Source organism: Trachypithecus francoisi, unplaced genomic scaffold (assembly GCF_009764315.1).
Source record: "Trachypithecus francoisi isolate TF-2019V2 unplaced genomic scaffold, Tfra_2.0 Lachesis_group6, whole genome shotgun sequence".
Lineage (NCBI taxonomy): Eukaryota > Metazoa > Chordata > Mammalia > Primates > Cercopithecidae > Trachypithecus > Trachypithecus francoisi.
In genome coordinates, this window is record NW_022681471.1 from 43,861,865 (window position 1) to 43,888,477 (window position 26,613).

General features: G+C 36.1%; 1 protein-coding gene across 1 annotated transcript in view; it reads right to left on the reverse strand.

Moving 5' to 3' along the window:
• COL4A5 (collagen type IV alpha 5 chain) overlaps positions 1-26,613 on the reverse strand; it is a 273,437-nt gene that overhangs the window by 81,982 nt on the left and 164,842 nt on the right. The window contains 11 exon segments of the mRNA XM_033201238.1: positions 155-253; positions 1,842-1,991; positions 2,788-2,877; positions 4,305-4,409; positions 4,412-4,471; positions 10,016-10,129; positions 18,540-18,690; positions 23,115-23,212; positions 24,188-24,292; positions 24,692-24,730; positions 24,733-24,783. Of these exon segments, the coding sequence (XP_033057129.1) occupies positions 155-253; positions 1,842-1,991; positions 2,788-2,877; positions 4,305-4,409; positions 4,412-4,471; positions 10,016-10,129; positions 18,540-18,690; positions 23,115-23,212; positions 24,188-24,292; positions 24,692-24,730; positions 24,733-24,783 (1,062 nt within the window).

Genomic DNA, 26,613 nt, shown 5'->3' on the forward strand with positions numbered 1-26,613 from the left:
ATTTTTGCCAAAAGTGAGCTCCATATTTCAGTAGCTACCCAAGCTTATTACCATGAGCAAATCCACAGCGTCTTCAAACATGACAAACACACAATTATTTATCCAGAATTCAGTGTCAGCTAAGCAATTGCTACAAATGGTCGATCACACTTACCTGGTGGTCCTGGTATTCCAGGTTGTCCACTCAGTCCAGGTTGCCCTGGGTCTCCAGGCAAGCCCTGATAACCTTTTGGCCCTGAAACTCCAGGTATACCTTCCAAGAATGAGTAGAAGAGGCAAGTTAGGATGATGTTATTCATCCATGAAATAACTTTGGCCAAGCAAGCTGCTCAAGTGTTAAACTATAAGTAAATTAGAGGAACTGGTGATATTATGATATAGTATGGGCTATCAGCACTGGACTCACACTAAAATCCTTCACTTCTTAGTTACCTACCATCAAGAAATTCAGAGCACTCAGTAGTGAAATCACTTTCCTATTTTGGGCCTCATTTTCTTTTCTTTTTTTTTTTTATTATACTTTAAGTTCTAGGGTACATGTGCACAACGTGCAGGTTTGTTACATACGTATACATGTGCCATGTTGGTGTGCTGCACCCATTAACTCATCATTTACATTAGGTATATGTCCTAATGCTATCCCTCCCCCTTCCCCCCACCCAACAACAGGTTGGGCCTCATTTTCTTACAATGGAAATGAAGAAATAAGGAATAAGGACAGATAATCTCTAGGTTATCTCTTAGATTCCGACTATATTTAATAAGCCTATAGTAGAGGTCAAGTATAGTATACTGCCCCTATTATACAGGAAGCATAATTGAAACAGAAAAGAAGCCTTGCAAGGGGTAAGCTAAGAAAGTCATTTCATTTTAACAACCATAAAAAATTAGGTGACCCTGCCTCTTTCTTGACTACATACAACACTGCATTAATATTTTTAATTCTTTTTTGAGGAAAAATCCCAACAAATCCTGCTCATAGGGAAACTGATAACATCTGCATACACTCACATACACATGAACTGACAATATTGATGGATAGAACATAAAAAGAGCCACAAACTTTACTATAAGCTGCAGATACACAGATATAGCTAGTTTTAACATTCCATATTGCTTGAAAGGCTATTCTATATAGATTGGGTGCTAAGTGCTTTATATAATGATTTATGCTTATCAGTATTTTATGACTTCTATAAAAAGCAAAAGTTTTTTTTTAAAACAAAAATGGAAAGCCCCACATTATATTTTACGCTGTATTTGTTTCTAATAAAACAACTATAGGGACACAATTGTTCCCTAGATCTACTTTCACTGACTTCCCCCAGGGCTGAGCTTGGCTGTTCATAGTCCAATACTTGTTTATTCTGCCAACATAGAATAACAGTGAACTGTATTTGAAAGCCAAGTATGATACGGATATCAAAATACTGCGGTACAACAATGTACCATTCATCCTCATCTGGTTTTTAGAAGAAAAAAATAAAAGGACTAGCAAATTTCCTAAACACTGAAATTTGTTTTTCAAGTGATTGTGGCTATATATCCTTTTCCTGTATCACTTTTTAGAAAGCTAGTAGTTGACTGCCTAAGTCTATTTTAAAACCTCACTAGTGGTTAGGTAAAGCTCATGATAGGGAAACTACAAAGAAAATACTCAAACAAAAGTTGATTGGTGAAACAGTATCAATGAAGTGAAAATTAATATTTATTACCAAAATTTGATGCATTTAATTGCCTTTGTTGGTGAATTCTGTATTATAAGTCACTTTTCATGCTATTTAAAAATTAAACTTCAGATATACCAGGAAAAATATTCATAAATAAATTCATTCACTCACCTGGTAAGCCAGGCTCCCCCTTCTCTCCTTTTGAGCCCAGAAGATTTGGATCCATTGGTCCAGGAGGGCCTGGAAGGCCAGGCTCTCCTTTACTACCTTTTTCTCCTGCAGGGCCAGGAAGTCCTGGCTGACCCTGCAAGCCATCATCACCTAAAATCAATGTGTGTGAAAACACAATATATCCATTTTATCCATCCAAGATTAATGCATATACAGAATATTCATATGTTTCACAGTTGAGTAGGCCACTGCCCACTCAAAACATTTATGCACCTTGGATGTACTCTATGAATTACTTGAGTGCATACACATTTTTACACTCAGATAACAATCCCTCTTTCTGGAACTCCTTGACAACGATAGAGGCTAAATATAAAAAATTAATGCTTAATCTGGCCAGGCACGGTGGCTCATGCCTGTAATGCCAGCACTTTGGGAGGCCAAGGAGGGTGGATCATGAGGTCAGGAGATCGAGACCATCCTTGCTAACATGGTGAAAAACCGTCTCTATTAAAAATACAAAAAAAAAAAAAAAAATTAGCCGGGCGTGGTGGCAGGCACCTGTAGTCCCAGCTACTGGGCAGGCTGAGGCAGAGAATAGTGTGAACCCGGGAAGCAGAATTTGGAGTGAGCTGAGATCACACCATTGCACTCTAGCCTGGGCGACAGAGCAAGACTCCATCTCAAACAAAAAAAAAAAAAAAAAAAAAATTAATGCTTAATACTTATATTTTGTTATTTTGAGCTAAGCATTTACCATGTATCATGGTATCCAAACTAAGCATGCAACCAAATTGAAAATAAGACCTATTAAATGCCATGTTACATAGAAATACAAGTAAGCATTGATCATTTAAAAATAGTCAACAAAAATATTCTGTACTGACATAAAGCTATGTTTAATTTTCCCTCTCGCATATGTCTGGCAGCAAACCCTGATTATTACCTTTAAGACCAGGTACACCACTCCTGCCAGGAATTCCCAAAGGTCCTGGTGGGCCTGGAGGTCCCATCATACCCATTTCACCTTTGGTACCTTTGAAGAATATCAATAAGTAATGTTTGCCTTTCTTTGACTGAGGGAACATAAAAAGTAAGTTTTAAGATGTCAACTAGAAAATTGTTGAGGGTTGGAGATAAGGCACTGTTAAGTTTTAGACTTTTCGACCTTCATGCCTACTACTGCTGATACTCATGAATAAGGAGACTCACTCTGGTAGCTAATCTCTAAAGATGGCCCCCCAGTGAACCATATGTCCCAGTATATGCAATCTAGTATAAACCCCTCACTTGGAACTAGGGTTGATTCTGTACCTCACACTTTTCTAAATGACATTGTGTGACTCCCAAGCCTAGATTAAAAGAAGTCTTGCAGGCCAGTCACGGTGGCTCATGCCTATAATCCTAGCACTTTGGGAGGTTGAGTTCAGAGGATTGCTCGAGACCAGGAGTTTGAGGGCAGCCTGGGCAACATAATGAGACTCCATCATTACAAAGAAAAAAAAAAAATAGCTGGGTGTAGTGGTATGTGCCTGTAGTCCCAGCTACTTGGGACTACTTCCTACTGAGGCAAGAAGATGGCTTGAGCCCAGGGGTTTGAGGCTGCAGTGAGCTGTGATCATGTCCCACTGCACTCCAGTCTGGGTGACAGAGTGAGATCCTGTCTCAAAAAAAAAAAAAAGAAAGAAGGAAGGAAGGAAGAAGAGAAAGAGAGGAAAGAAAGAAAAGAGAAAAAGGAAGAAAGAAAGAGAGAGGAGTGAGGGGAGAGAGAGAGAGAGAGAAAGAAAAAGAAAGAAAGAAAGAGAGAGAAGGAAAGAAGGAAGGAAGGAAGGAAGGAAGAAAGGAAAGAAAGAGAAAAAGAAAGAAAGAATGGGAGAAAGAGAGAGAGCGAAAGAAAAGAAATCTTGCCACTTCTACCTGTAGTTTCTGAAACACTCACTTTTCTCTTGTGGGATTCTCTCTGTTGGAAGCCAGCTGCCATGGAAGGGGAGCAACCAGCCTTATACTACCATAATGTGAGGAGCCTAAGCCATGTGAAGAGGTACCATGGATGATGAGATGACATGTGAGCTAATGAACACCCAGATGTCAGAGAAGTGCCATTTTAGAAGTAGACCTTTCAGCCCCAAACTCTCCAGCTGGGGCCATGTGGGTTAGAGATAAATGACCCAGTCAAGTCATCCCTTAATTCTAGAGCTGCAAAGTCTTCAGCAAAATTAAAAGGTTGGTTAAAACCATTAACTTTTGGGGTTGTTTGTTATACAGTAATATATAACTGGAACTCTCACAGAGGAAAATGTGCAGTGAAAATAGCAAAGTGAGCTTCCTGCAGTCATAGATATTTAATACTCTTCCTTAAGGGATCACATCAATCTAGAAAAGTGTAACATGGGAATTATCTGCCAGAGTCGTATTAATTTTAATTTCCTTAATCCAAATCAGAGAAAACTTTAAACAAATTACCTGGAAATCCAGAGGCACCTGCTTTTCCTGGAAGCCCTGGTGATCCTGGAGGTCCTATAGAACCAGGTGCTCCAGGGATCCCTGGACTGCCTCTTTCACCTGGGGTCCTGGAACATCAAGTCCAGGAGGTCCTGGATCCCCCTTCTCTCCTGGTATTCCATGTAAACCTAGTTAATACAATATCAATATTAATCAGTACTGAAGTAGTTTTAAAAGATGTATCTGGTTATATTTCTAGTAAACAAGTGATAGAACCCTGTGTATAACAGACCTAAGAGTGAGTTAGAGATACTTTTGACATCATGCACACAAAATAACTGAACAATCAAGCTTTAGGATTTTCAAGCAGACTGCTCTAAGACAGTGCTTCTCAAATTATTTCTGGTGAAAGGCCAATCTTTTCTTAATTCCTAGTTAATCACGGACTAATATTTTTATAAAATACAATAAAAATTACTAAAACTGAAATAAAAAGCCAAAGATGCAAAATAAAAGCCTACCTTTTTGGTTATTATATTCAACAGATACAATTACACTATCAAATTGCTATAAAAATTTCTAAATGCTTGTTCTCAACGTTTATATTAATCCTATTGCAGACTGATAACAGTTATTCGACGACACTGGTCTACTGACCACACTTAAATTTGCATTGCTCTAATGTATTATAAATTATTAGTACATATTTCTATGAGCTCCCAAAATTATTGATTACTGAATAAGTCACTTAAATTGAACTTTTAAATCATATTTTACCTTTGTTTTGCACATCATTTTAAAAATACATTAATAATACATTACTATTAGTATTTTTTGTCATCTTTTGTTTCTCCAACCAAGACTTCACAGAAAAAAAAAATCACACAGCAAAAAATATTTAACCTTAGTAAGTTTCTGTAAGGCTGATTCTCCTCCAAAAGCAAGGTGGTTAAAAAAGAATGTGTTTATGGGAAAAGAATTAAGTTCACACTCCAAAGCCTACCAGCTGTGCGACTTACGTGAGTCACTTAACATTGATCCTCATCTGCTAAATGGGGATTATGCCATAACCAATTGGAAACTAGGGGTTGAGCCAGATGATCATTCCAAGTGTCCTTTCAACAATAAGACCTAAATTTATTGTTGAAGACTCACTGGTGATTATTTTTGTAGAGAGTAAGATGCTAGGGTTTTAAGATCTGTTTTATGTCATATTTCAGCATGGCCCTAAACTGACAAAATCCACTTTGAAGATTAGAGAATTACACTCAGTTGGCAAAGTAGCGATGGTTCCAATGCTGCCATTTTATAGCAAAAGACTATAAAAATGAGAGATTTGATATCATATTTGTGAAAGATGATATGATACCTAACAGTGAACACGATTATAGCTTTATATGGATCATTATCTATTGTTATATTATAGCTCACAAAGATTTTTAATAGTTGGGTTTTCAATATAAATAATTTATCTTTTGAAACATGCTCCGAGAGAGCAGTTCCATAAAATAAGGAAAATAAACCAAAGACTTAAATCTGGACAAATGTTTGTTTTCCATGTTTAAAGCTTTACTTTAAGATATGGCTTTTGAGGAAGAACTACAGTACCTGGTTGACCTGATGTTCAAGAGGCAGGGAATTACAGTTCAGCAGCAAGTTGAGCCCCCAAGCAGAAGTAAGTTGCAAAAAGATTCGTTAGGTTAGGGGAAAAACAACTAAGCATTTAAAGATTAGAACATAAAACTCTACAAACAGAAGTTATTAGACATTGATTCACTGTTATCATATATTAGAAATGAGTGAAAAAACTTCTTTTAGGCATTTGCTTAGATGTTCATATAGCATATTCTATAAATGAAATGTATTTGCCAATAATGCCAATAAAATATTTACATTCACAAAAGTATTACCTTTTGTTAAAGGTCAGCTTTTCAATTGTTTATCTCTGACTTAATGATTTAAATAATCATTTTGGAATTTAAGCTCCTAAAGTTTATTTCAAATTTAAAAATTAATTTAATTTTATACTACAACAGGTTGGGTATAGATAAATCAATAATTACTAGCATATGATTATGGAAAAACAGCTTGCATGCACTAGGCAAGGATTTCTTTCTTCATCGTTATTATTAGTAGTAGTAATAGCAGACATTATACTATACTTCCTTCCATAGCATGAATTTTTCCATGAATACTGTCAGGAATACACATCCTGGTAAGACCCAGGATGAAGAAGTCAATATAAATCCCAAAGTTCTGCTAAATTTCCCCACAATAACAAGAATTATATGGATATGTCTACAGATGTGATATAGGGATATATTGATGTTCTAAATTTATTGGCAGCCAAATGGAACCAGTTTATTAAAAAAGGAAAATTTCAAAAACACGTATTATGCGTGAGAACTTTCCATACATACATATACACATGCCCTCCCCCTACCCAAGGGTTTTGTAGTCTCTTAAAGTGTTAGAAAACTATTTTCTCCTTCATCTATGAAAATGACATGAATAATTCATAAACAATTCCTTGGGTTTTGCTGTTGTTGTTTTGATTCACATTAGTGGTGATGAAATTTTTTTTCCTCCTTAGCTGATTTAGCCATACGCTTTGTCCTGAGACTGGACAGGCACTATAACACATTTGATTCTGGTTATGATATGATCTGTGAACATGAAATAGAGTATATTTAACCGATCTCTAAAAAAATTCAGTAAGACAGTAATTGTGTAGGTAATGGCCAAAGAAAATAACAAGAATCAACAACCTCCATTTCTGCCTGGGTTAGTAGGTCATGAGATGAAAAATATTTTGTTTCTAGTCCTTTGGCAATTTTTCTTTTATTTCTCTGCTATGGAATGCAAAATTGATATTCAAGGGGACCTTAACTTAAAAACGTGTTAAATTGTATAGCCTGGTTTGGAAAAGAGAAAGGCAAATAGTAAAAGCTTAATTAAATAATAGAAAACTGGAGTCCAAGGAAAGCCTGAAAAGCATAATGCAAACATTCTACAATAGAGAGATAACAGTATATAATATTTTGCATTTTTTCTACTGCAAAATGAAATACAAGTATATTAAATAAGCTCATTACAAAAACATTGATAGTTAGAGTTTCAGCTATGAAAATAAGTAGGTTTGTCAAGATATAAGTAATAATCTTTCTGATTACCTTATTATTGAGATTATGGACATAAATCAGGATTTTTTAAATGAACTAAGATAATATTCTACTTTGGTGATATAAGTAAAATTTACTTAAAAAGTGAGTATATGTGCCTTGTATAAATATGAAATGTGGTCCATCTCATAGTAAAATGAAAAGTACTGTGACTTGAGAGCTTTTTTTTTTTTTTTTTTGAGACGGAGTCTCGCTCTGTCGCCCAGGCTGGAGTGCAGTGGCCAGATCTCAGCTCACTACAAGCTCTGCCTCCCGGGTTCACGCCATTCTCCTGCCTCAGCCTCCCGAGTAGCTGGGACTACAGGCGCCCGCCACCTCGCCCGGCTAGTTTTTTGTATTTTTTTAGTAGAGACGGGGTTCACCGTGTTAGCCAGGATGGTCTCAGTCTCCTGACCTCGTGATCTGCCCGTCTTGGCCTCCCAAAGTGCTGGGATTACAGGCTTGAGCCACCGCGCCCGGCGAGCATTTCTATATTAAGAGTGAATTCAATAAATTTTCATGCTAGTTCCTGTTAATTTCATTTATTTGTTGAACCATATTAATATCTTCAATTCTATGGCGATACATATATTTACAAATAGATGAAGTTAAATTCAGCATTATTACTTTTCTTCCTGCCCATCCTATTTATACTTATAAATCAATATATCTATATCTATATTACATTTATATCTATATTCATATTTATATCTATATTATATTTATCTATATATTATATTTATATCTGGTTATAAGTCCTTTGTCAGATATATAACAGAGGGAGAAAGAGAGAGAGAACATTAGATTAATAAAACATTACAGAGTATCTGGTAAATCTGAAAAAGTGTGACACATGTTAACATATTTGTATTTTGTTTAGATTCATATTAATGGTGTTCCTCTTTTTATTCTCACTCAGCTGTGACTTAAGAATTCAAAATGCTTCTAAAGGCTCATGTACTTTTGGAATTGAAACAAATGACAAAACACCATATTAGGAATGATAAGTTCATTTTATCCACCTCTGTGAAACAGCAGGGGCTGGGCGCAGTGGCTCACACTTGTAATTCCAGCACTTTGGGAGGCCGAGATGGGCGAATCACCCGAGATCAGGTGTTCGAGACCAGCCTGGTCAACATGGTGAAACCCTGTCTCTACTAAAAATACAAAAATTAGTTGGGCGTGGTGGTGCATGCATGTAATCCTGGCTACTTGGGAGGCTGAGGCAGGAGAATCGTTTGAGCCCGGAAGGTGGAGGTTGCAGTGAGCTGAGATCGCACCATTGTACTCCAGCCTGGGCAACAAGAGTGATACTCTGTCTCAAAAGAAAACAAACAAACAAACAAACAAAAAACAGCTGGTCAAACCTTTAGTAGCCAAACCTAAAAATAAGTGCTTTTTCCTGAAGATCCCTCTGCTATGCTAGTTGGACAGAATGTTTTTTCCATAACTGATAAAGCAGCTATTTTGTAACAGCCTGGTTCAAAGCAACACTCTAAGTTTTCTTAGTTTTAAATCAGTAGTGACATGTCAGGGAACATAAAAGGGTATAATGTGTCATATAATCAACTGTAAAATAGTACATAAATGAAAATAACATTTATAGGCTTTTTATATTGCTAACCCGAGTTTCTAAATTTTTAGAATAATAACAAAATATCTACTGTCATTTAAGGTCAGGAAACATATAGCCATTGCTTCAAATAAGTGTATGCACATCTGAACTCTGTATTTAAGCCTTCAGATGTATTCATGTGAATTAAGGAACAATTAAATATTTCATATTGTTTTAATTTCATAAATTATTATGGTGCTTTCAATAACACAATGATGGCCCCAAGGTGGCCTTTACTGTACCTACCTAGATTAAGATAATGAGAATTCACATCACCAGACAGCTCAGAATCCAGAAACTCAATATGCTTTCACACAAACTTAGAGGAACCATATGATTTCCTATCTATAGAGGCAAACCCATTAGGTTACGTGTTGACAAAAGACCTTTTTGAGTATCCAATATAAAATATTAAAAGTAAAGATTTGGAATGCTGATGAATTGCAAAATGATTGTTATTTTGGGGGCAAAAAGGGAAAAAATCTCAACTCACTTATTGAAAAAAAAATAAAATGAGAACGCCTAAAATATATTTTTACAGAAAGTTTTGCTGAACCCTAATTCTAGTTCTCATGTGCTAAGAAATGTTAAGAGGTTCCACAAGGGTCTATTAATGCTGCACAGCTACTCAGATCTGAAATGATCAGCACAAGAAGTTTCTAGGCCTCTGCGTCCAAGACTATGTCTAGCTCAACATTACATATCAATAATAACACACTGCAATTGCATTATTGGAAATCATCAATTTTAGATGAACTCAGAGGGCAAACATCAAGGATTAAAGTAGCTTTTATGCTGTGTCCTGTACTGTTCCACTTTTATAAAATCACACACGTAGATACATTGCTTCTTAAGCGTTGTTTCTGGAAGACCGTTTTGTAGGTTTCACTTTATTGGTGAGCTAACCAATGTATATATTATGAATGCTACAAAATGCACATTTACTCTAATCTTACCAGGTTGACCTATTGGTCCAGGAGTCCCTGGTGGTCCTGGTGGTCCCTGAACACCTATTCCTGGCAGCCCAGGAGGTCCCATTGGTCCAGGTTGTCCATTTGGTCCAACATCACCTTTAAGAAACAAATACAGTTTAAATATTAAAAGCAACACCTGAGTCACTAGTCCTTGGGAACCATATCATATTAAGCAAGAATCTTGAAAAACTGGGCATTCATTCAGCAAGATAAGTACACATAAGTATCCAGAGCAGAGGACAGGGAATTCATTAATAGTTACAACCTTATATTTTAACATATGCTGATCACTACTTCAATACTTAAATCAACTTCACAAAAAAGTACAAAAGATTACAAACCACATATTCCTTCTACTTGTAACTCATTGTGGACAGTTATATATTCATAAGTTTAAAATATATCTTCAAGTTACCTATATTTTAAGATAGATAACCTTCAATATTTTCCTTTTTACTAACTCAGGGCCATGGCTTATAAACATGTTCAAGCTTCTCCCATCATTAGTAAAACATCTCTTTGACATTAGAAACTTCACTGTCCATCTCTCCATCTTCTGACTGTCCCTCTGCCACTCTCACTTTAAACAATTTTTACATGTACTAAAATTCCGCCTTTTTAGTGTACACTTTGATGAGTTTTCACAAAGGTATATAGTCATATAACCACCACTAAAATCAAGACATAGAACATTTTCGTAAACCCAAAAAAGCCCCTGTGTGCTGTGGTCAGCTCATCCCCACATCCCAATTACCTGGCAACCACTGATCTATTTTATGTCTCACAGATTTTTCTTTCTCAGAATGTCATACAAATGCAATCATATAGTATGTAGCCTTTTGAATAGGTCTTCTTTCAATTAATACAATGCATTTGAGATTCACCCATGTTACTATGTGTATCGGTAGTTGCTTTTTGCTGCTGGGTATTAGTCTATCAGATGAATATGCACATTTTGTCAATCTTTTTGCCATTTGAGACACATTTGGGATGTTTACAATTATTGGTGATTATGCACTAAGCTGCTGTTAACGCTGTTCTACAGGTTTCTATGTGAAGCTTCACATTTTTTATGGGAGTAAAATTGTTGTGTCATGTGCAAAGACAATGTTTAACTATATAAGAAATTGTCAAACTGTTTTTCAAAGTGGCTGCACCATTTTGCGTATTAACTAGCAATGTATGCGAGTTCGAGTTACTTTGCATCCTTAGCAGCACTTTTTGTCAGTTATCCTTTTTGAAAAAAGGCCAATTCTAATATTTATGAAGTGGTATCTCAATGTGGTTTTAACCTGCATTTCCCAGATGATAAATTATACTCAGCATCTTTATATGTGCTTATTTGCCATTCGGGTGTCTTCTTTGGTGAGGTACCTACTCAAATGTTTGCTCATTTTTCCAACTATATTTTAAAATTTGGCTGTTTGTTTCCTTATTGCGTTTTGAGAGTTCATTATATAATCTGGTTATAAGTCCTTTGTCAGATATATGATATGAAAATAGTTAATTTTAATAAAGTCCAATATATCCCATTTTTCTTTTATGAACTGTCTTTTTGGTATTCTAACAAGTTTTTGCCTAACATCTGATCACAGAGTTTTCTCTTATGTTTTTTCATCTAAAACAAGGGATGACAAAGTACTTCCCATGGGCTAAATATGACCTATAGGCCTCTTTTTGTGCTGCTGACATGCTAAGAATGGTTTTTACACTTTTAGAGGGTTGTTAAAAAAAGAATATGTGACAGAGACCATAAATGTAGCCCATAAAGACTAAAATATTTACTCTCTAGCTCTTTGCAGAAAAAGTTTGCCTGCTTCTGTTCTAGAAGTTTGATAATGTTAGGTTTTGCATTTAGGTCTGTGATCCATGGGGAGCTAAATTTTGTGCAAGGTACGAAGTGCAGGTAGATGTTGTTATGTTGGTTTGCTTGTTTTTTTATTTTGCATATGGATGTCCAATTGCTTTATGTTTTATCAGCATTTGTTGAAAAGACTTATCTTTCTGTTGAAATTGCCTTAGCAACTTTGTCAAAAATTAAATATGTGGGTGTATTTCTAGACTATTATGTTACAATGATCTATTTTTCTATATTTCACATATACCACACTATTTTAGCTATTGTAGCTTTATTTTAAGTCGTAACATCAGGTACTATAAATTGTCCAACTTTGTACTTCTTTCTCAAAATTGTTTTGGCTATTCTAGGTCATTTGTTTTTCCATATAAATTTTAGAAGAAAAATTGTGTGTTCTCCTTGAGAATATTTTCAATCTATGGATTGATTTGGAGAAAACTGATATCTTAACATTATCCATGAACACAATATACCATTCCATTTATTTAGGTATCTGATTTCTGTCAACACTGTTTTATAATTTTCCACATACAAAGCCTGCACATTTTTGTTAGACCTATACATACCTAAGCACTTCATGTCATTTGATGCTATTGTAAGTTATACTGTTTTTGTTTGATTTTTATTTCTAGTTGTTCATTGATAGTATATAAAAACATAATTTATTTTTTATATATTTGCTTGGCCCTATGATCCTACTAAATTCACCTTTTAGTTCTAGTAATTTTTGTAGATTTATTAGGATTTTCTAAGTATAAAATCATGTCATCTATGAATATAGAGAGCTTTTTTCTTGCTTTCCAATCTGTATGCCACTAAACATAATGGATCAAGATTTTGCAAATGTCTTTATCATGCTAAGGAAGTTCCCTTTTATTCCTAATTTTCTGAGACTATTTTTCCAGGAATGAATATTGAAACTTATCAAATAATTTTCAGGATTTATTGAGATGGCAATATAGTTTTTTTTCTTTATTCTGTTGATATAGTAAATTACATTGATTTTCAAGATGTCGAACCAGCCTGTATTCTAAGGATAAGCCTTACTTGATTTTTACGTCTATGTTCATGAGAGATATTGGTCTATAGCTTTCGTTCTTTTTTTTTTTTTTTTTTTTTTTGAGACGGAGTCTCGCTCTGTGGCCCAGGCTGGAGTGTGGTGGCGCAATCTTGGCTCACTGCAAGCTCTGCCTCCCGGGTTCACGCCATTCTCCTGCCTCAGCTTCCTGAGTAACTGTAGGCACCCGCCACCACCCCGGCTAATTTTTTGTATTTTTAGTAGAGACGGGATTTCACTGTGTTAGCCAGGATGGTCTCGATATCCTGACTTCGTGATCCGCCCGCCTCGGCCTCCCAAAGTGCTGGGATTACAGATGTGAGCCACGGCACCCAGCCCAGCTTTCTTTTCTCATATATCTTTCCCTGGCTTTGATATCAAAATAATGCTGGCCTCATGTAATGGTTGGAAAGTGATCCCTCCACTTCGATTTTTGGGAAGAGATTGTGTAGAATTGGTGTTATTGCTTCTTTAAATAAATGTTTGTTAGAATTTACCAATGATGCCATCTGGATTTGTAGTTTTCTTTGTTGGTGGGTTTTCAACTACAACTCAATTTTTTATAAAATAGATTCCTGGATTACCTATTTCTTCTTTAGTGAGCTTCAACAATTTCTATCTTTCAGGAAATTAGTCTATTTAATCTAAGTTGTCAAATTTATAGGCATGCAGTTGCTCGTCATATTTACTTATAAAGATTTGTTGTTATCATAAATTATATACTTTTGTATTTCTTTCCACATTTCCAAGCACACAATATTTGTCACAATAATACCTTTGGATGTCATTCCTGCTGCCTGGAACACCTTTCCCTTAAGACTAAATTCAACTGTCACTGTCTATATAAAACCTCTCCAGGCACCTTAGGTAAGGCCCTGAACAAAAGTAATATATGAGGTAAACTGAATGCTTCCAAAATCATCTTTTTTTCTCTTTTGCATAATGTGATTCCAATGTTCAACCTTAAGCACATTTTCTTCCTCGTATAGATATATCATGATGAGTATTAGCCTTATTAATTTATTATTGGTCACTACATTGTTTTGAAAGTGTTGCATCAACCTTTCCTACAGTTTAGTAACTGAGTTTTAATACCCAGTCATTGGTGTGTGTTTGGTAGGTGAACTTTTATTGTGATCTGCTTGCTGAGTTTTGAGTGTAGTCTACTGATCCAAAATATTTGTGACACATATTCATAGAAGTTCCCATTGAGATAATCACTTTCATGGTGATGCCACCTAGATTTTCTCACAGTAGAGAGCAATCCCTGAGATCTTCAAGATCAGAAACTATGCATTTCAGTTTCTAGTGATTCAGGTATTACCTGGCATAGAACATAATAAATGTCTGAAGAATGAAGGAGTTACATGGCAGAATATCCCAAACATTTATTCTTCTAGCCTCTAAAGAACTGTACTCAGGTTTTAATAACTGAGAATTACTCCTGTGAGGATATGGGAATGCCATATCTTAATTTCCTTCCAAAGATTAGGCAAATACCTGTTAAATTCATGTTTAAATAACCTTCAATGCATTTCTTCACTACCACTACCACTGTGTCTCAAGAACATATATAGACAAAATATAGTGAGTGGGTAACTTCCACAGGAAGATTGTTTGCCACATATCATTTCGAATATCTTTATCTGCAATTTTTGTTGTTACAGGTCTACAGCCATGGGATATAACGGGTGGGAAACACAACTTGTAACTTTGAGTATTACAGTTTACAGCTGGCCTGAATTGTTTAGTCAAAAACAGAAAGGTATTTTTTTTAAGAGTTTATCTAAGAAGAGTTTGTATTGGGCTAGTCGGGGGCTTTTGCTGGCAGAATACAATCTAGCCTGGTTAAAATTGGATTGGGCTGTCTTACTGCTTTAATAGAAATCAATCCAACATGTTCCAGAAGCATGGCCCTGTTCAGATTATTCACTAGGAGCCAAAACATTGACGAGGGAAATCGGGTTTCTTGCAAATCAGAAAGGAAAAAAATATCCAGGTCAGCTTTACTAGTTCTATTCCTTCTCATTATTAGATAACTCAAAATCAAGGAAGTAGAAGAAACAACAGAGAAGTGGGTAAAGGATATTGGCAGTTAACAAGAAAAAAAAACTATGGCCCTTATCACATAAAAGGATGGCAAGTCTCACTCACAGTAAGATACATGCAAATTTAAACCTCTCTGAGAGTAAAGGCAAAGGATCTAATATAGCCAAAGAAATGTGTGTGTTTTTTTTAAGAACAAAGTTGGTGGGTTACATTACCTGACTTCAAGTCTTACTATAAAGCTACAATAATATAAACAGTGTGGTACTGGCTTAAGGATAGCAAAATAAATAAATAAAACAGGATTGACAGCACAGGAATAGACCAACACATATATTATTATTTGATCTGATACAGATCCCAAAGTAATCCAATAGAGAGGGGGTTATTTTAAACAAATGATGCTGAACAAAAGTTATTTGACATGTGTAATAGTTTTAAGCATAGAAACTAAAACAATAAAGCTTATAAAATAAAACATAGAATACCTTGGCAACTTTGGGGCAGGCAAATGTTTCTTAGACAAGACACAGAAAATTATAATCATATAAGAAAAAATTGATAAATGAAACTTCAATAAAATCAAAACTTTTATTCATCAAAATACACTAAGGAAATGAACAGGTCAGCCAGCCAGGGCTAAAATGCTCATAAACATATATCTAGGAAAGTGCCAGTATGTAGGATACATAAATAACACTTACAACTTAATAATAAAGTGAGAAACAAACCATTTTCCAAAATGGACAAAATATTTGAACATGTAAGTAGCTCACAAGTACATAAGAAAAGAACTTGACATCATTAGTCATCAGGGAAATGTAAATTAAAATCACAATATGATGCTACCACACACCTACCAACATTCCAAAATTTGAGAAAATGTGGAATAATGGAAATTTTTAAACCACTCTGGTGTAAATTTAAAATGGTATCACCATTTTGGAAAAAGGTCTAGTAGTTTCTAATACAACTAAGCATCCACTTATGATCCAACAAATCTGCTCGTAGTTGTTTATTGAAGCAAAATGAAATCACATATCCACAAAAAATAATTGTAAAAAATGTCTTTAACAGCTTCACTCGTAGGAGCCAAAAACTTGACACAACCCAGGTATCCATGATACAGTCATATAATAAAATACTCAATGATTTCATTGAAAGAAAAGAACTACTGATAAACATGACAACATGGATGGATCTCAAAAACATGCTGAGCGAAAGAAGCCTTAGAAAGAAAGTACATGGCCGGGCGCGGTGGCTCAAGCCTGTAATCCCAGCACTTTGGGAGGCCGAGACGGGCGGATCACGAGGTCAGGAGATCGAGACCATCCTGGCTAACACGGTGAAACCCCGTCTCTACTAAAAAATACAAGAAAACTAGCCGGGCGAGGTGGCGAGTGCCTGTAGTCCAAGCTACTCGGGAGGCTGAGGCAGGAGAATGGCGTGAACCCGGGGGGCGGAGCTTGCAGTGAGCTGAGATCCGGCCACTGCACTCCAGCCTGGGCGACAGAACAAGACGCCGTCTCAAAAAAAAAAAAAAAAAGAAAGAAAGTACATACCATATGATTCCATTTATAAGGAGTTCTAGAACAGGCAAACTAGCTTACGATGAAAAAATCAACAGTATAGTTGCCACTGTGGATGATGGGAAAGGGAGTGACTGGAAAGGGGCATAAGGAAATTTCTAAAACAACATCTTGATAAGGATTTGTGTTATACAAGTGTATGCACTTGTCAAAATCCAGTAAATGTACCCTTAAGATTTGTGCATCTCATTTAATGTGAATTATATATCAAAAGAAAAGTAATATACAGCTATGGAATGTTAGTTATGTTATGCATGCTGAAGTATTTAGAGAGAAGTATATAGCTGTTGTAATTTATTTTGAAATGCATCAAAAATAGATGAATGGATGGAGATAGGGATGGATAGATATGTGACACAGCACACACAGTAAAATGTTGACAGTAAAATATCAGTGATGGGTATATAGTAGTCCCAATAAAGTTCTGTCTACTTTGTTTTTTTGAAATTTTAAAAAATAAAACGTTGGCAGGGAGATAAAAGGTTCATTGTAGAATCTGGGTGGTAGATATACAGCTGTTAACTGTACTATTATTTTTCGCAGTACTTAAAACTTTTTCACAATAAAATGTTTAAAAATATACTTAGAAACCCACTTACTTCATCAGATTAGCAAAAATCCAAGAGTTTGTCAGCATACTCACTTATCAAGGCTATGGGGAAATACACTCATACATTGTAGGTGGGAGTGTAAAATGGTGCAAATTGAGAGGAATCTGACAATATTCAGAGATGCATTTACCCTTTAATTCAGAAAATCCTTTTTTATCACTTTATTTTACTATTATACCTGAACACATCTGAAATAATATGCCTGGAAGATTATTCACTATGACATTATTTGTAATAAATGATTGGCAAAAATCCAGTTTAGCAACTAGCAACTGGGATGAACTATGGTATATCCACGCAATTTAACACTATGCACCTATTTTCAAAAAGTCAAGATCTCTGTCTATTGATATGGAGTGATCTCCAGGATACAAATTAAAGGAAAATAAGTAAAGTGCAAATAAAGCCAAAAGATAATACTTTCTCCTTTAAGAACAGAGAAAATAAAAAAAATTATTGGCTAGTATTTATGTAAGAAACACGGGAAGGATCCCAGCACTTTGGGAGGCGGAGGCGGGTGGATCACGAGGTCAGGAGTTCAAGACCAGCCTTTGCCAACATGGTGAAACCCCATCTCTACTAAAAATACAAAAATTAGCCAGGCCTGCTGGCATGCATCTGTAATCCTAGCTACTCGGGAGGCTGAGGTAGGAGAGTTGCTTGAACCTGGGAGGCGGAGGTTGCAGTGAGCCAAGATCGTGCCACTGCACTCCAGCCTGGGAGACAGAGCAAGACTCCGTCTCGGGGTGGGGGCGGGGGGAAGAAAGGAAAATAAAAAAATAGTTACATAAGAGGATGAAAAGGAACAAAGGGATGAAGATGGGTTGGAAGGAAGACTTCTCAGTGTTACTTCATAACATATATGATTGTATTTTTTTTTTTTTTTTGAGAGGAAGTCTCACTCTGTTGCCCAGGCTGGAGTGGCTCACTGCAACCTTTGCCTCCCAAGTTCAAGTGATTCTCCTGCCTCAGCCTCCCAAGTAGCTGGGATTACAGACATGTGCCACCATGCCCAGCTAATTTTTGTATTTTTGGTACAGACGGGGTTTCGCCATGTTGGCCAGGATGGTCTTGAACTCCAGACCTCAGGTGATCCACCCATCTTGGCCTCCCAAAGTGCTGGGATTACAGGCGTGAGCCACCGTGCCCGGCCATGATTTTATTATCTATTCAATAAAATAAAAGACAAAAATAATCAATGAAGGATTGAAAAAAATGTGTAGCAGTAACAGAATGGTAGCATGGGGTTTCCAGTTAATTGGGCTTATCACCCATAAACTTTCCCAAAGGTGTCAATTTCTATAAAAGTTAAAAGCAAATTGAGATGTAGTGACAGCCTCCATACCTTTTGGTCCAGGGAGCCCATCTACGCCAGTGCGTCCTGGAGGACCTGGAGGTCCTGGGAAACCACGATCACCTTTTGGACCAAGTGTTCCTTTGAAACCTGGAAGTCCTGGTGGCCCAGGTGGCCCAGGTAATGCAAATCCTGGTTCACCCTTGAGCATATAGATGACAAAACACAACAAAAACTCCCGTGACTTTTCTGGTCCTTATTGTTTACCACAGATAATTCAATGCCAAAAATACAAGACAGTACTTTTCTTTCCATGGGGGGAGAGGAGAAGATAATTAAATCAAAAGTAATTGTATGTTGGAGAAAACATATGGAAGGATGGGAAACAGGGTTTAGTAAAACAAATTAGATGATTTGGACTGGTTTCAGGATAAAAAAAAAACTGAGAGAGCATGAAATTAAAAACAGACTATCCTTATAGGGAAATATGATTATAGGCTGAGTATTAGATAATACTAAACAATTATTTTTAATTTTATTAAGTACAATAACAACATTGTGTTTTTGTATAAAATGTCAATTTATTTAGAGATGAATGCTGATGCATTTATAAGTGAAATGATACTGTGTTGAGATTTGGCTAAAATATTTGAGCAAAGTAAAAACGAATAGATGAAGCAAATGTTATAAAATCATAATAATTTTGAATCTGGGTGATGGATATATGAAAGCTCTTTGTATTATTCATTTTACTTTCATTTTCATTTGAAAATGTTCATAATAAAAAGAACCAACCAATAGAGAAGTGGTTTTCTCAGGAGAACTGGTGTCATGGTTAACTGTTTTTCCCATGAAAAATAAGTAATAATTACAAAACACAGGAGGTTTAAATCAATTACGCACAGATAAAATATATAGGAATAGTCACGATAATTACATACCACAGCAATTTGCTGAAGGTTGACTGAGGAAAGCTTAACATTAGATAAGAAATAATAAAAGGAAAGAAAAGTAATTCAAACACAGTATTATTTATTATTAGTATTACTAAGTCAATTGTCATGATTTGCATTATCTATCTGTAATGGAATTGAGACAGAGGGCAACAGTATAGGAAGGTCTGGAAATGATATTCAACACCATTTCAACCAGTCATCACACAGGCATGAACAGAGGTGACATGGGATGATGACTCTATAGAGATGCACAGAAGGAGCTGACCATCGTACAGGCATACCTTGTGTGTCATTTTGTTGTGCTGCACAGACATTGCATTTTTTACAAATTGAAGGTATGTGGCAACCCTACATTGAACAGGTCTATCAGTGCAATTTTCCAATAGTATGTGCTCACTTTTTGTCTCTGTGTCACATTTTGGTAATTGTCACAATATTACAAACTTTTAAATTGTTATTATATCTGTTATGGTGATATGTGATCACTGATGTTACCATTATAATTGTTTTAGGATACCATAAACTGTGCCTGTATAAGATGGTGAACTTAATAAAAAAATGTTGTAAATATCTGACTGCTACACTGATCAGCCATTTCCCCTGCATCTCTCTCCCTCTCCACAGGTCTTTCTATTCCTTGAGACACAACAATATTGAAATTAAGCCAATTAATAACACAACAATGGCCTCTAAGTGTTGAACTGAAAGAAAGTCACACATCTCTCGCTTTAAATAAAAAGCTGGAAATAATTAAGCTTAGTGAGGAAGGCATATCAAAAGCTAAGGTAGGTTGAAGGCTAGGTCTCTTGCACTAAACAGTTAGCCAAGTTGTGAATGTGAAGGAAAAGTTCTTTAAGGAAATTAAAAATGCTACTCCAGTGAACACACAAATGAGAAGAAAGTAAAACAGCCCTATTGCTGATATGGAGAAAGTTTGAGTGATCTGGACAGAAGATCAAACCAGCCATAACATTCCCTTAAGCAAAAACCTAATCCAGAGCAAGGCCCCAACTTCAATTATCTGAAGACTAGAGGTGAGGAAGCTGCAGAAGAACAGTTGGAAGCTAGCAGAAGTTGGTTTGTGAGGTTTAAGGGTAGAAGCTGTCTCCACATCATAAAAGTGTAAGGTGAAGCAGCAAATGTTGACATAGAAGCTACAGCAAGTTATCCAGAAGATCTAGCTAAGATCATTGATGAAAGTGACTACACTAAACAACAGATTTTTCATGTTGATGAAACAGCCTTCTATTGGAATAAAATGCTCATAGGACTTTCATAGCTAGAGAAGATAAGTAAATTACTGGTTTCAAAGCTTCAAAGGGCAGGCTGACTCTATTTTTAGGGACTAATGCAGCTGGTGACTTTAAGTTGAAACCAATGCTCATGTACTATTCTAAAAACTCTAGGACCCTACGAATTATGGTATATCTACTCTGCCTGTGCTCTATAAGTGGAACAATAAAGCCTGGATGACAGCAGATGTATTTACAGCATAGTGTACTGGATATTTTAAGCCCACTATTGAGACCTACTCCTCAGAAGAAAAGATTCCTTTCAAAATTTTACTGCTCATTTACAATGCACCTAATCACCCAAGAGCTCTGATGGTGATGTGCAAAGAGATTAATGTTCTTTTCATGCCTGCTAACACCATACCCATTCTGCAGCCCATGGATCAAAGAGTAATTTTAATTTTCAAGTCTTATTATTTAAGAAATACATTGTGTAATATATAGCTGTCATAAATAGTGATTCTTCTTATGGATCTGGCAAAACACATTGAAAACCTTCTGAAAGGGATTTCATTCTAGATGTCATGAAGAATATTCAGGATTCATAAGTGGTCAAAACATCAATATTAACAGGAGTTTGGAAGAAGTTAATTCTAACTCTCACAGATGACTTTGAGGGTTTCAAGACTTCAATGGAGGAAGTAACTGCAAATGTGGTGGAAGTAGCAAGAGAACAAGAATTAGAAGTAGAGCCTGAGATATGAATGAATTGCTGCAATCTTAGAATAAAAGTAGAACAGATGAGCAGTTGCCTCTTATGAGCAAAAGTGATTTCTAGAGATGGAATCTACCCCTGGTGAAGATGCTGGGAACAGTGTTGAAATGACACTAAAGGACTTGGAATATTATATAAACTTAGTTGATAAAGCAGCAGCAGGGTTTGGCAAGACTGATTCCAATTTTGAAAGAGGTTCTACTGTGGGTAAAATACTATCAAACAGCACCGTATGCTGCAGAGAAATCTTTTCTGAAAGGAAGAGTCAACTGATGTGGCAAACTTCATTGCTGTCTTATTTTTAAAAATTGCCACAGCCTTGGAGAGGATGTGGAGAAATAGGAACACTTTTACACTGTTGGTGGGACTGTAAACTAGTTCAACCATTGGGGAAGACAGTGTGGCGATTCCTCAAAGATCTAGAACTAGAAATACCATTTGACCCAGCCATCCCATTACTGGGTCTACCCAAGGGATTATAAATTATGCTGCTATAAAGACACATGCACACGTATGTTTATTGCAGCACTAACTCACAATAGCAAAGACTTGGAATCAACCCAAATGTCCATCGATGATAGACTGGATTAAGAAAATGTGGCACATATACACCATGGAATACTACGCAGCCATAAAAAAGGATGAGTTCATGTCCTTTGTAGGGACATGGATGCAGCTGGATACCATCATTCTCAGCAAACTATCACAAGAACAGAAAACCAAACACTGCATGTTCTCACTCATAGGTGGGAATTGAACAATGAGATCACTTGGACACAGGAAGGGGAACATCACACACCAGGGCCTACTGTGAGGAGGGGGTAGGGGGGAGAGATAGCATTAGGAGATATACCTAATGTAAATGATGAGTTAATGGGTGCAACACACCAACATGGCACATGTATACATATGTAACAAACCTGCACATTGTGCACATGTACCCTAGAACTTAAAGTATAATTAAAAAATAAAGTAAAATAAAACAGCATGGGAGGCAAAAAAAAAAAAACACACACACAACTAATTGTTTTCAACAAAATAGATTGTATTTTAATGGAAAAAAAAATTGCCACAGCCACCCCAGCCTTCAGCAACCATCACCCTGATCAGTGGGCAGCCATCAATACTGAGTCAAAACCCTCCCCCAGCATAAAGATTATGACTTGCTGCAAGCTTAGATGATTGCTAAAATTTTTTAGCAATGAAGTATTTTTAATTAAGGTATGCATTTTTTTTTAGACCTAATGCTATTGCACCCTTTAAAAACTACAGTATAGTGTAAACATAACCTTTATATGTATTCGGAAACAAAAAAAAATTGTATGATTCACTTTATTTTGATATTCACTTTATTGTGGTGGTCTGGAACTAAACCTGCAATATCTCCAAGGTATGCCTGTATTCTCTAATCAAAGAACTGGGCACTCAAAAATAGGTACAGAATTTTTTTTTTTTTTTCCTCCAAATGTGACCTCTTGGACTATTAAAGATGATTTGGGGTTAAATATATTTTTTAAATGGAAATATAATAAGTTATTTTATCTATATATTTCTAGTAAAGACTTGGGACTTGGGATGATATCTGAGTCAAAATAGAGAGCTAGAAATAAGGAAGGTGGGAAAGATAAGAAAATGAGAAGGACTAAATAAAAATGTCCCAGACCTTTGGTCCTGGAAAGCCAGGTGGCCCAGGAGGGCCTTCTAGACCAATTCTTCCAGGTGTCCCAGGTGCTCCTGGAGGTCCTGGAATTCCAGGAAAGCCTGTAAAATGATAAGTCATTTTTTAACCACCAAAGGAAAGACACTTTAAGAAAGATATTCAAATTCCCAAAGCCACATTCTAATCATGCTTAGTGACAACAGTAAGATGTTAAAAGCACAATGACATATACTACCTAAGATTAAGCCTTACAATCCCCTCAATCACCTTACATTCCTCTTATTTTCACATAGAGCTAATGTATGTGGAACATATGCTTTTCTGAAGAAAATGAGGGCTATTATATAATAAGATAGAATTAAATTTTAAGGAATGAATTCCACACAAAAATGCCCAAGAACTTTTCTTCTGCTTATATCTGGATATAGTATGACAAAGGGCCTACCATATAATTTTGGAAATGGACTAAAACTAACTGCAGATATTATAGATACATATACACATAAAATCAAACCTGATACTTTTGAAAGCATTTTGTATAAATGAGTAAAGATATATTTAAGAACTGTCCTCAGACCACTGTGTGCTCTTGCCATTTGTAAGAATAAATTCTGTGAGGAATAAAGCAGAACTGAAGCATAAGCCCTAAAAAATTTCAATAAATCAAGAAAATATTATTTAGCATAAAACATTACTTGGCTACACATGTGCAATAAGTCTGTTTTCTATTTAAAAAATCCATTAACTCAATAAATAACAAGTGTATACTATGTGTTAGGAACTGTTCTAAACCCTGAGAATACTATGGTGAACACAAAAGACAATTCCTGTAATTTCTAAGCTTATATATCACTTTTGCATATCTAAAATGTAGATATTTTCCTGTCTGGACTGTTTTAGATAAAGATAATGAATGAACTTACAATGAAAATACACTAAGATTTTTTATTTACCTTCTTTATAGTACAGAGAAAAAAGGTACAATTAATATATTTTATTTGTTGAATGAATTTTATCAAAGAATAACATCATGCTAATCTTCTGAGCTACCCTGCCTGCTGCCCATTCCAACATACCTTTAGGACCAGGTGGTCCAGGAAGCCCAATTCCAGGGATACCTGGTTCTCCTTTGCTACCAGGTATCCCTGGCAAGCCTGGTTGCCCTGGGAGTCCAGGGTCACCTATGGAGAAAGAGCAGTTATGGAAAGGAAAACGTTCAAAGAAAGAAGCCGCCAGGGCTGGGTGCAGTGGCTCACGCCTATAATCCCAGCACTTTGGGAGGCCGAGGCAGGTGGGTCACCTGAGGTCAAGAGTTCGATATCAGCCTGGCCAACATGGAGAAACTCCGTCTCTACTAAAAATACAAAAATTAACTGGGCGTGGTGGTGGGCGCCTGTAATCCCAGCTACTCGGGAGGCTGGGGCAGGGAGAATTGCTTGAACCCAGGAGTTGGAGCTTGGTGCAGCAAGCCAAGATCACCCCACTATACTCCAGCATGGGTGACAGAGCAAAACTCCGTCAAAAAAAAAAAAAAAAAGCCATCAGTGTTGAAGATACTTTGAAATAAATTCCTCACATACCTGGAAGACCTACTTCACCATCTCTGCCTGGGTTACCAGCAAGCCAGGCTTCCCTGGCTGGGTTATAGTCTGACCTGGATCCCCTTTAGGACCTGAAAGCAAGAGTAAATCAGTGGTAAATGAGAAGTATTTACTCAACTAAAGGTCTCTTTTTAATTAAAAACAAAAAAGAAAATTATCAGTAATGTTTTGAAAATGTAAACTAACAAAAATTCACAAGAAAAACAATCTTCCACTATATATTCAAGAAAGATATAAAACAGAAGGATAGAATTTCAAAAAGAAAAAGGATATGACAGTCTTAAGGACTTCCATGATTCAAGATGTATAGAACATGGCTATAGATGTATTATATCCATGAACAAGATGTATTCAACATGGCTAGATTAAGAGATACTGATATAGCTGGTAAAGCATTATTTCTAGGTATGTCTGTGAGGCTGTTTCCAAAAGAGACTGACATTTGAATCAGTGAAATGTATAAGGATGATCGACCCTCACCCAATGTGTGTTGGTACCATCCAATCAGCTGAGGGACCGGATACAACAAAAAAGGCAGAAAAAAGGTGAATTCACTGCTCTCTCTCTTTTGAAACTGGTACACCCATCCTCTCCTACCCTTGGACATCACAACTCCGGGTTCTCTGGCTTTCAGATTCTGGGACTTGTACTAGCAGCCACTCAGGTTCTCAGGCATTCAGACTAGGACTGAGCCAAGCTACTGGCTTCCCTAGTTCTTCAACTTACAGGTGACCTACTGTGGGACTTCCCAGCCTCCATAATCATGTAAGTCAATTCCCATAATAAATCACCTCTTATCTATCTATCTGTTTATCTATCTATCTATCATACCCATCTGTCCATCCATTTTAGAAAACCCTAAAACAGGGTGTTATCTATATAAGTATTTTTAAAATGTAGGCCAAAAGAGCATTAAAAATCAAACTGTAGTAAACAAGGAAAATACTTCTTTTGGCTAATAGGTACATTTAGGTTTTACACGTACAAAGTTCAAGTATATCTACTTCTTATTAATGGAAACATGAACTTGAAATGGGCTCAAGAAAAAAAAAAAGATTTCCTAAACATGACACAAAAAGCACTAACCATGAGAGAAAAGATTGATAATTTTGATGATGTGAAAGTTGTTTTCTGCTCATTGAAGACACCATACAGAGTAAAAATGTCAAGCCACAATAGGTAAAGATTTCTTTTCACAAAATACGTAGGTAACTAAGAACTAATACACAGAATATATAAAGAACTCCTCTAAATCAATAAAAAAAATCCAATATAAAATTGGTCAAAGTACTTGATTAGGCATTTCACAAAAGCAAATTCAAATGACCAATAAACACATGAAAAGGTGCTAAACTTTAATATAATCAGAGAAATGCAAAATATCACACTCAATAGATTGGCAAAAAGGTAAAAGTCTGACAATACAAAATGTTTCCAAGGATGTAAATCAATATAAAATGTTCAACACTGCCTGTGGTAGTTAAAAATTGGTACAATTGGTCTGGATATAGTTTGTAATTATCCACTCAAGTGGAAGATGCACTTATCCTATGCTTTGAAAATGCTAATCTTAAACACATACCCTAGCCCAGGTATTGGTAAGCATTCTGTGTAAAGGACCAGAGTAAATACTTTAGGCTTTGTGAACCATACGGTCTCTGTAGTAACTACTCAACTCTTCAGTTGTAGTGCAAAAACAACCACAGACAAGGTGAATGGTTGTGGAAGTGTTCACATAAAACTTTTATTTATAACAGGTGGTAGGCTGGATGTGGTCCATGGACTGTAGTTCTATAGTTTTCCAACTCTTGCCCTAGAGAAGTGTGAGCACATGAACACAAGGAGATATAGGGATCTATCTATCTACCTATCTATCTATATGACTGTACACAGAAGCATTA